General features: G+C 48.9%; 1 protein-coding gene across 1 annotated transcript; it reads left to right on the forward strand.

Annotated features, from left to right (window-relative positions):
* The first annotated feature begins 411 nt into the window (after positions 1-411).
* On the forward strand, positions 412-4,873 carry LOC132882118 (zinc finger and SCAN domain-containing protein 29-like). The gene is made up of 2 exons (XM_060915382.1): positions 412-1,792; positions 4,598-4,873. The coding sequence occupies exon 1, from the start codon at positions 739-741 to the stop codon at positions 1,624-1,626; it is 888 nt and encodes a 295-aa protein (XP_060771365.1). The 5' UTR covers positions 412-738; the 3' UTR covers positions 1,627-1,792; positions 4,598-4,873.
* Positions 4,874-10,557: the final 5,684 nt, after the last annotated feature.

Here is a 10,557-nt window from a genome sequence, read left to right on the forward strand (position 1 = left end):
TGATAAATGGTCTTCAAAATTTTAAACAAATAAAAATCTGAAAAATGTGGTGTGCATTAGTATTCAGCCCCCTGTACTCTGATACCTCTAAATACAATCCAGTGCAGTCAATTGCCTTCAGAAGTCATCTAATTAGTTAATAGAGTCCTACTGTGTGTAATTTACTCTCAGCATAAATACACTTGTTCTGTGAAGGCCTCAGTGGTTTGTTAGAGAACACTGAAGAACAAACAGCATCATGAAGACCAAAGAACTCACCAGACATGTCAGGGATAAAGTTCTGGAGAAGTTTAAAGCAGGGTTAGGTTATAAAAAATATCCCAAGCTCTGAACATCTCAAGAAGCACTGTTCAATCCATCATTCAAAAATGGAAAAATATGGCTGTGGCAGCGGGGGCGTGGTCAAGCGCCGGTCTGTGACAGGAGGGTGGAGCCGGGGAAGGTGAGTGGCAGAATCGCGACACCTGAGGATAATTAACCTGTGTTTGTGTGTGTGTTTTCCCAGTAACTGCTCCCTATTTAAGGAGGCAGAGAGAGAGGAGAGGGAGCGCAACCCGGGACCAGACAAGTGTGTGCGTGTGAATGAATGAATGCGATTATACTGAAAAGTTGTAAAAATAAATCGCCTATCTGCCTCCAAACGCTGTCCTGCCGTCCTCTGTGCTCCACCAACACTCGATACGTGCTACAGTGGTGCCGAAACCCGGGAATAAGGTGGAGCACCAACCCAGCAGCCCCATGGAATCCTCCCCGTTCGCGGACTTGGTCCACGCCCTCACCACGGCTCAGCAGAGCCAGCACCAGGCACTCGTCACGCTCCGAAAGGAGCAGGAGCGCCACTTTGAAGCCCTGGTGCTGGCCCAGCAGGAAGATCGAGAGGCGTTCCGGCGTCTCCTCGCGTCGGCGGGGTCCACCAGCGCCCCGGCCGCGGGCCCGTCTCCCCTCACCATGACCAAGATGGGCCCGCAGGACGACCCCGAGGCCTTCATCACATTGTTCGAGCAGGTCGCTGAAGCCTCGGGGTGGCCGATGGAGCAGCGCGCGGCGTGCCTCCTCCCCCTCCTGACGGGAGAGGCGCAGCTGGCTGCACTACAGCTCCCCGCCGACCGCAGGCTGGCCTACGCCGACCTTCGCCGGGCTGTCCTCCAGCGCGTGGGGCGCACGCCGGAGCAGCAGCGCCAGCGCTTCCGCGCGCTGCGGATGGAGGAAGTCGGCAGCCTGTTCGCGTTCGGCCAGCAGCTCCGGGACGCCTGCTGGCGGTGGCTGAGGGCCGAAGATCGCGATGCCAAGGGAATCATCGACCAGGTGGCGCTGGAACAGTTCATCACCCGCTTACCAGCTGGAACCGCGGAGTGGGTCCAGTGCCACCGCCCGGCGTCGCTGGATCAGGCCGTGGGACTGGCGGAGGATCATCTGGCGGCTGTTCCGGCAGCAGGACAGCGGACGGCAGCATCTTCTTTCTCCTCTCCTCTCTCTCTTTCTCCCCCCCCCTCCCGTGTCCCGTCCTCGCCCCATTCCCCCACCGCGGAGGCGGGGGCCAGCTCCACCCCAGCCGGCCCGCCGCACCCGTGGTGCCCTCCCGTTTCTCCCTTCTGTGTCTGTCTCTCCCCCCCCTCAGGTGAGTGAGCCCCAGAGCACAGCTGCAGAGGGAAGGCCCGGGCCGGTTTGCTGGCGCTGCGGGGAACCGGGCCACCTGCAGCAACAGTGTGTAGCGATGGAAGTGGGGGCGGTGGTGCGGATCCCCGACGCGCCAGAGGCTGCCCTCGATCGGGCCGGAGCGTATTGCATACCGGTAAGTGTACAAGGGGCTACATATCAGGCGTTGGTGGATTCAGGTTGCAATCAGACCTCAATCCGCCAAAGCCTGGTGCAAGGCGAGGCATTGGGGGGAGCACAAGGGGTGAAGGTGTTGTGTGTGCAAGGGGATATTCACAGCTACCCGTTGGTGTCGGTCCACATACATTTCAGAGGGGAGAAATCGATAGTGAAGGCAGCGGTTAATCCTCGCCTTACCCACTCTTTGATTTTGGGGACTGATTGGCCGGGATTTCGGGGTTTAATGGCACGCCTAATAAAGAGTGGGTCCTGCCGGTTAACAGGGGAGGGTCCCGGTGTCGCTTTGGCTGGAGCTGCGGTCGCAGAGCCGTCTACGTCATCTCCGCGACAGAGTGAGGAGCCACCGGCCCCTCCTCTTTCTATTGGGGAATCCCTTGTGGATTTCCCACTGGAACAATCGCGAGACGAGACTCTGTGACACGCGTTTGACCAAGTGAGAGTAATCAATGGTCATATGCTCCCGCCGGGCGCCACCCCGTCCTTCCCCTATTTTTCCATTTTGAAGGATAGGTTATACCGAGTGGCGCAGGACACTCAGACGAAAGAGCGAGTCACCCAATTGCTAATTCCAAAGAGCCGCCGGGAATTGGTATTTCAGGCGGCTCACTTTAATCCCATGGCTGGACACCTCGGGCAGGATAAGACACTCGCGCGGATAATGGCCCGATTCTATTGGCCGGGGATTCGCGGCGACGTCCGTAAGTGGTGTACGGCGTGCCGCGAATGCCAGTTAGTAAATCCAGTGGCCATTCCAAAAGCGCCCTTGCGCCCCCTACCATTAATCGAGACCCTGTTCGAAAGGATTGGGATGGATCTCGTCAGGCCATTAGATCGGTCAACACGAGGGTACCGCTTTATATTGGTTCTGGTGGACTATGCAACGCGATACCCGGAAGCGGTGCCTCTTCGCAATATCTCAGCACGCAGTATTGCAGAGGCCCTCTTCCACGTCATCTCCCGGGTTGGAATCCCGAAAGAGATTCTGACTGACCAAGGCACCTCGTTTATGTCACGAACACTGAGCGAACTGTATGGGCTACTGGGTATTAAGCCGATCTGCACCAGCGTTTATCACCCACAGACGGACGGTTTAGTTGAACGGTTCAACCGCACCCTCAAGAATATTATCAAAAAATTCGTAAGTGAGGACGCACGTAACTGGGATAAGTGGCTCGAACCCTTGTTGTTTGCAGTGCGAGAGGTCCCCCAAGCCTCCACGGGGTTCTCCCCGTTTGAATTATTATATGGGCGTAAGCCGCGTGGCATCTTAGATGTACTGCAGGAAAATTGGGAGGAGGGACCTTCACCGAGCAAAAACGAAATTCAGTACGTTATGGATCTGCGCGCAAAACTCCACACGGTCACCCACCTAACTCAGGAGAATTTGCGGCAGGCCCAGGAACGGCAAGCCCGCCTGTACAACAAGGGCACGCGCCTTAGAGAGTTCACTCCGGGAGATAAGGTACTCGTCCTGTTGCCCACGTCAAGCTCCAAATTAATCGCCAAGTGGCAAGGACCCTTTGAGGTCACACGGCGAGTCGGGGACGTCGACTATGAGGTTAGGCGAACGGACAGGGAGGGGGCGCTACAAATCTACCACCTCAATCTGCTGAAACTTTGGAACGAGGAGGTCCCCGTGGCGTTGGTGTCGGTAGTTCCGGAGAAGGCGGAGCTGGGGCCGGAGGTCCAAAAAGGGTCATTGGCATTGCGTACCTCTCCGGTCCCCTGTGGAGACCACCTCTCCCCGACCCAACTCACGGAGGTCGCCCAGTTGCAGGCCGAGTTTTCGGATGTGTTCTCGCCCCTGCCCGGTCGCACTAACCTCATAGAACACCACATAGAGACGCCCCCGGGGGTGGTAGTGCGGAGCCGTCCTTATAGATTACCCGAACACAAAAAAAAGGTGGTTCGGGAAGAACTTCAGGCCATGCTCGAAATGGGCATCGTCGAGGAGTCCCACAGTGACTGGAGCAGCCCGGTGGTCTTGGTTCCCAAGGCCGATGGCTCGGTCCAGTTCTGTGTGGACTATAGAAAAGTCAACGCAGTGTCTAAATTTGATGCGTACCCAATGCCTCGTATTGATGAGCTGCTCGATCGACTAGGCATGGCTTGCTTTTACTTGACACTGGATTTGACGAAGGGATATTGGCAGATCCCCTTGACTCCATTATCCTGGGAAAAAACGGCCTTTTCCACACCGTTCGGCTTACACCAGTTCGTCACACTTCCTTTTGGGCTGTTTGGGGCGCCCGCTACGTTTCAGTGGCTGATGGACAGGGTCCTCCGGCCCCACGCCACCTATGCCGCCGCTTACCTAGATGATATCATCATTTATAGTAATGAATGGCAGCAGCACCTACAAGACCTGAGGGCCGTCCTTAGGTCGCTGAGGCGGGCGGGACTCACTGCCAACCCGAAGAAGTGTGCGATTGGGCGGGTGGAAGTATGGTATCTGGGCTTCCACTTGGGCAACGGGCAGGTGCGGCCCCAAATTAATAAGACGGCAGCGATTGCGGCCTGCCCGAGGCCCAAGACCAAAAAGGGGGTGAGGCAGTTCCTGGGGCTGGCTGGCTACTATCGTAGGTTTATACCTAATTATTCGGACGTCACCAGCCCGCTGACTGACCTCACTAAAAAGGGGGCGCCAGATCCGGTCCAGTGGACGGAGCAGTGCCAGCGGGCTTTCTCTGAGGTAAAGGCTGCACTGTGTGGGGGGCCACTTTTACACTCCCCTGACTTCTCTCTCCCTTTTGTGTTGCAGACCGATGCATCGGACAGAGGGCTGGGGGCCGTTTTGTCCCAGCAGGTGGAGGGGGAGGACCGCCCGGTCCTGTATATCAGCCGGAAGCTGTCGGTGCGTGAGGGGCGCTACAGCACCATTGAAAAAGAGTGCCTGGCGATTAAGTGGGCGGTCCTCGCCCTCCGTTACTACCTGCTGGGGCGCTCTTTCACTCTCTGTTCGGACCACGCGCCCCTCCAGTGGCTCCACTGCATGAAGGATGCCAACGCGCGGATCACCCATTGGTATCTGGCACTCCAACCCTTCAACTTCAAGGTGGTCCACAGGCCGGGGGCGTAGATGGTCGTGGCGGACTTCCTCTCCCGTCAAGGGGGGGGGAGTCGGCTGCGGGCCGGACGAGCGCCCGGCCTGAGTCGGGCGGTGGGGGTATGTGGCAGCGGGGGCGTGGTCATGCGCCGGTCTGTGACAGGAGGGTGGAGCCGGGGAAGGTGAGTGGCAGAATCGCGACACCTGAGGATAATTAACCTGTGTTTGTGTGTGTGTTTTCCCAGTAACTGCTCCCTATTTAAGGAGGCAGAGAGAGAGGAGAGGGAGCGCAACCCGGGACCAGACAAGTGTGTGCGTGTGAATAAATGAATGTGATTATACTGAAAAGTTGTAAAAATAAATCGCCTGTCTGCCTCCAAACGCTGTCCTGCCGTCCTCTGTGCTCCACCCACACTTGATACGCGCTACAATGGCACAATTGCAAACCTACCAAGACATGGCCGTCCACCTAAACTGACAGAGTGAGCAAGGAGAGCACTGGTCAGAGAAGCAGCCAAGAGGCCCATGATCACTCTGGAGGAGTTGCAGAAATCCACAGCTCAGGTGGGAGAATCTGTGCACAGGACAACTATAAGTCATACACTCCACAAATCTGGCCTTTTTGGAAGAGTGGCAAGAAGAAAGCCATTGTTGAAAGACAGGCATAAGAAGTCCCATTTGCAGTTTGCCAGAAGCCATGTAGGGGACACAGCAAACATGTGGAAGAAGGTGCTTTGGTCAGATGAGACCAAAGTTTAACTTTGTGGCCTAAATGCAAAGCGCTTCCACGTGTGGTGGAAAACTAACACTGCTCATCACCCTGCACACACCATCCCCACTGTGAAACATGGTGGTGGCAGCATCATGCTATGGGGATGCTTTTCTTCAGCAGGGACAGGGAAGCTGGTCAGAGTTGATGGGAAGATGGATGGAGCTAAATACAGGGCAATCCTGGAAGAAAACCTGTTGGAGGCTACAAAAGACTGGGGACTGGGAAGGAGATTCACCTTCCAGCAAGACAATGACCCTAAACATACAGCCAGAGCTACAATGGAATGTTTTAGATCAAAGAATATTCATGTGTTAGAATGGCCCAGTCAAAGTCCAGACCTAAATCCCATTGAGCATCTGTGGCAAGACTTGAAAATTGCTGTTCACAGATGCTCTCCATCCAATCTGGCTGAGCTTGAGCTATTTTGCAAAGAAGAATGGGCAAAAAGTTCAGTGTCTAGATGTGCAAAGCTGGGAGAGACATACCACAAAAGACTTGCAGCTGTAATTGCAGCAAAAGATGGCTCTACAAAGTATTGACGCAGGTGGGCTGAATACTAATGCACATCACATTTTTCAGATTTTTATTTGTTTAAAATTTTGATGACCATTTATCCTTTTCATTTCACTTCACAATTATGTGCTACTCTGTGTTGGTCTATCACATAAAATCTCATTAAAAAACTTCTAAGTTCATGGTTGTAAGGTGGAAAAATGTGAAAAAGTTCAAGGGGTATGAATACATTTTCAAGGCACTGTATGTATGAAGGATGCTAGCACATCCTTTGGGCGTCTGCAAAAGAGGGTGTGGAGTAGCCACACCATAACCCTAACAACCAAGATTGCTGTCTTTTGAGCCATCGTTTTAAGTACCCTACTCTATGGTGCTGAATGCTAGACAACATATCTTTGCTACATCAATCAGCTTGAGGCCTTCCAGCAATGTTGTCTCAGAAAAAGCTTGAAAATATCTTGGGAAGAAAAAGTGTCCAATCTTGAGGTGTTATGCAAGTCAAACTGCTCATATGTTGAAAGCGTCATCATGCAACAACAACACCACACTGTAAAAAATGTAACTTGCAAATTTGTTGACTGAAAAAGGATTCTAAGTTGAATGAACAAATTTCCCTTCTAATTGTTCATGTAACTAAAAAAAATAGTTGAGACGCCTTTCCTTTGCCACAAGTTCATAGGAATTGGAAAATTAAGTTAAGTGAACTTATATTCAAGTGCTGATTGACGCTGCTTAACCGATGCCACTGCACATGCACACTTCACAAGTTCGAAAGTTTCAACGGTTGGGTGGAGTGAGAAGTCCGTGGCTGTTCAACTTCCTCAAGGTAAGATGGACTATTGCCTTTTTATGCAATTTAACTTAGTTTTTGATTTATTAAGTTATAAATCATAAAGTTTCAGGATGTACATTTCGGAGTAGTCTTGTTGCTATTTGCAAAACTTTAAGGCAGTACTATCGCCGTAGCATTGTGGTTGGCTATGCTAGGCAGGTCCAATGGCTTGACCTATACCAACAAAGAAGCATCAGGAACAAGTGGCTATGGAGTTGATAAAAAAGCACCCATGTTTGAAGGATCCATCTCTTGGAACCTGTTATGATAGCTGTGCCATGAGACTCCACCACAAGGTTGGAAATTACCGCAGTAAACTAAAAGAAGCAGGTTGCAACGAAGTCATGGTCAACAAAAAGAGAGGAGGCCAAGATGGCAGGAATTGTTTGAAGAAGGTAAAGCGCTATGAAATAAATTTTCTCCGTGATATTCCAGCTGGACAGTGCAACAAGTCTCTACTAAATGAAAAGGTTGCTTTGCAGGAGGAAATGAAAAAAAGACATCACTACAATGCATTCATCAATACAAAAATGGACTTTCTCATTGAGAAGGAAGGAGATTGTGAATGAAGAACCACTGATAGCTGATGTTCTGGCACAGTGGCCAGCATTGTTTCTGGAAGAACAGGTATGTGCCTAAATCTGATTAAGGTTCATTCTGATATACTGAATCCTTGTCATTGAATGCCCTAAATTCTGTTTTTGTTCCTTAGGTCTGCTAAGAGTTTCACAGGATTACTGGCGTTCCACTCAAGGAGACCTTTTTCTCTTCCCTGGATAAATATGCACCAAAGATAATCAAAATGTTCAGGTCACAAAAGGGGTCCTCCGGTGATGACTTGATGAATCTTTTGGACAAACTGGACAATCAAGTAAATTACTATTTGATCTATTCTTTCTCTTTGCATATTAGTATGGTTTACTTGTGCCTCCTTTGCTAAGGCAGAACTCGAAACTCTGTGTTGTGATTCTGGTACAGTTGTATGTCTCATTTTTGAAGATAGGTTTGTGATGATTGCTGTAATCATTTACATCACCACAACAAAACTTCAACCATGCCATCATAACGCTGATCTTTCCTCTTCAATTTCATTCTTGAGATATGCTGTAGGATAGGGCTGTCAAACTCAAATACCCAGTAGGCCGAAATAAAAAACTGGGTCCAAGTCGAGGGCCGGACATATTCAGTATTTATTATGAACTTTAGTTTTACACATACAGTATTGAATCTGAAAGTGGCTTAAAGCTTCGGCTTATTAGCTATTGCAATAATATTTATTCATTTTGAATAGGCCTAAACATGAACTCAGCCTAAGTGTTACACATATAGAATCTGAACTAATCTGAATCATACTAACTAAAAGGTGCATGCGACATTCCAGTGGGCCAGTTCTGATAGACATTATATTATCTGGGGAGCCAAATAAAATTACACCGCAGGCCGGATTTGGCCCCCAGGCCTTGAGTTTGACAGCTATGCTGTAGGATATTTGTGTGTTGGTGTAAATGTGTTAATGTTTGGATGTTTGTTTCCTACTGCTGTCTTTCAGACGACCAATGTGGTTGCATATAGGAAGACAACTGTTCTACAAGGCCTGCCTTTCTTTATGAGAGAGACTCCGGATTCTTTCTTCAAGTCTTGCCTGGTAAGCAACATTATTCTAGCTACATTGCAATCAATTACTGTACTTAAACTAATATGCATGTTTTCTGAAGATAATACCTGACACTTTGATACAACAGGCTGGCATTTCAGTGCTATTTTGTGAGTGTTGTTCGTCCCCTCCATTGTCGGTAGGGTGTATCTACTGAGACATGAAATTGGGTTTGGCTTTTTCAAATTGTATTTTTGTGATGTGCTTTTCCTGCAGGATACTGATGTTGATGTGGAAGACGCACAGCTAAAGGGGATCGACATCGGAATCTTATCGGTCATCGAGGATGACGTGGCTAGAGCTGACAGCAGTGCAAGTGTAAGATTTCTTTCTGTCATTTTGGAGGAGCAAATTGTCCTTGATGATGTCCCAGACCTTCAGACTGCCATGGCCTTGCTCTTTGGACTGCTTTATGTGTTGAAAATGAAATATCCCGAGAACCTCAAATATACTTTCGAAATCCTCCAGAAGGTATTCATGCATCTGGACACAAACCTTTCTGCAAGAGTCCTCTCCTTCAGAAACAAAATGCTGAGGTTCTCAGAAAGAGGTGTGCATGCGTGCCTGTTGTAGAAAGCAAGCCAAACATGTTTTAAGGTTCTTTGTTCTTTGGCTACTTCTCAATGTTTGCTCAGTTTGAAACATGCTACTTTGAAAATTTTGCCACTTTAACTACCATGTTAATACTATTTTAAGCCCATACACAAAGAGAAGGCCTTTTATTTGATCATATTTTATTTTCACTGTAACACGTTTAGTCTGTTGACTTCCTCACTGGAGTCTAACTATAAACAATACAAAGATACAATGTTAACTAGTTCCCAAAACAGAGAGAAGTCAAAAGTATATATATTTTTTGATCATATTTTCTATTACAACCCCGATTCCAAAAAAGTTGGGACAAAGTGCAAATTGTAAATAAAAACGGAATGCAATAATTTACAAATCTCAAAAACTGATATTGTATTCACAATAGAACATAGACAACATATCAAATGTCGAAAGTGAGACATTTTGAAATGTCATGCCAAATATTGGCTCATTTGAAATTTCATGACAGCAACACATCTCAAAAAAGTTGGGACAGGGGCAATAAGAGGCTGGAAAAGTTAAAGGTGCAGAAAAGGAACAGCTGGAGGACCAAACTGCAACTCATAATGTCAATTGGCAATAGGTCATTAACATGACTGGGTATAAAAAGAGCATCTTGGCGTGGCAGCGGCTCTCAGAAGTAAAGATGGGAAGAGGATCACCAATCCCCCTAATTCTGCACCGACAAATAGTGGAGCAATATCAGAAAGGAGTTCGACAGTGTAAAATTGCAAAGAGTTTGAACATATCATCATCTACAGTGCATAATATCATCAAAAGATTCAGAGAATCTGGAAGAATCTCTGTGCGTAAGGGTCAAGGCCGGAAAACCATACTGGGTGCCCGTGATCTTCGGGCCCTTAGACGGCACTGCATCACATACAGGCATGCTTCTGTATTGGAAATCACAAAATGGGCTCAGGAATATTTCCAGAGAACATTATCTGTGAACACAATTCACCGTGCCATCCGCCGTTGCCAGCTAAAACTCTATAGTTCAAAGAAGAAGCCATATCTAAACATGATCCAGAAGCGCAGACATCTTCTCTGGGCCAAGGCTCATTTAAAATGGACTGTGGCAAAGTGGAAAACTGTTCTGTGGTCAGATGAAACAAAATTTGAAGTTTTTTATGGAAATCAGGGACACCGTGTCATTCAGACTAAAGAGGAGAAGGACAACCCAAGTTGTTATCAGCACTCAGTTCAGAAGCCTGCATCTCTGATGGTATGGGGTTGCATTAGTGCATGTGGCATGGGCAGCTTACACATCTGGAAAGACACCATCAATGCTGAAAGGTATATCCAGGTTCTAG

Source organism: Neoarius graeffei, chromosome 2 (genome assembly GCF_027579695.1).
Source record: "Neoarius graeffei isolate fNeoGra1 chromosome 2, fNeoGra1.pri, whole genome shotgun sequence".
NCBI classification, from domain to species: Eukaryota; Metazoa; Chordata; class Actinopteri; order Siluriformes; family Ariidae; genus Neoarius; species Neoarius graeffei.

What these genes read in the sequence shown, in the direction of transcription:
- LOC132882118 (XM_060915382.1), top strand. Translation starts at nt 739, where the DNA reads ATGGAATCCTCCCCGTTCGCGGACTTGGTCCACGCCCTCACCACGGCT.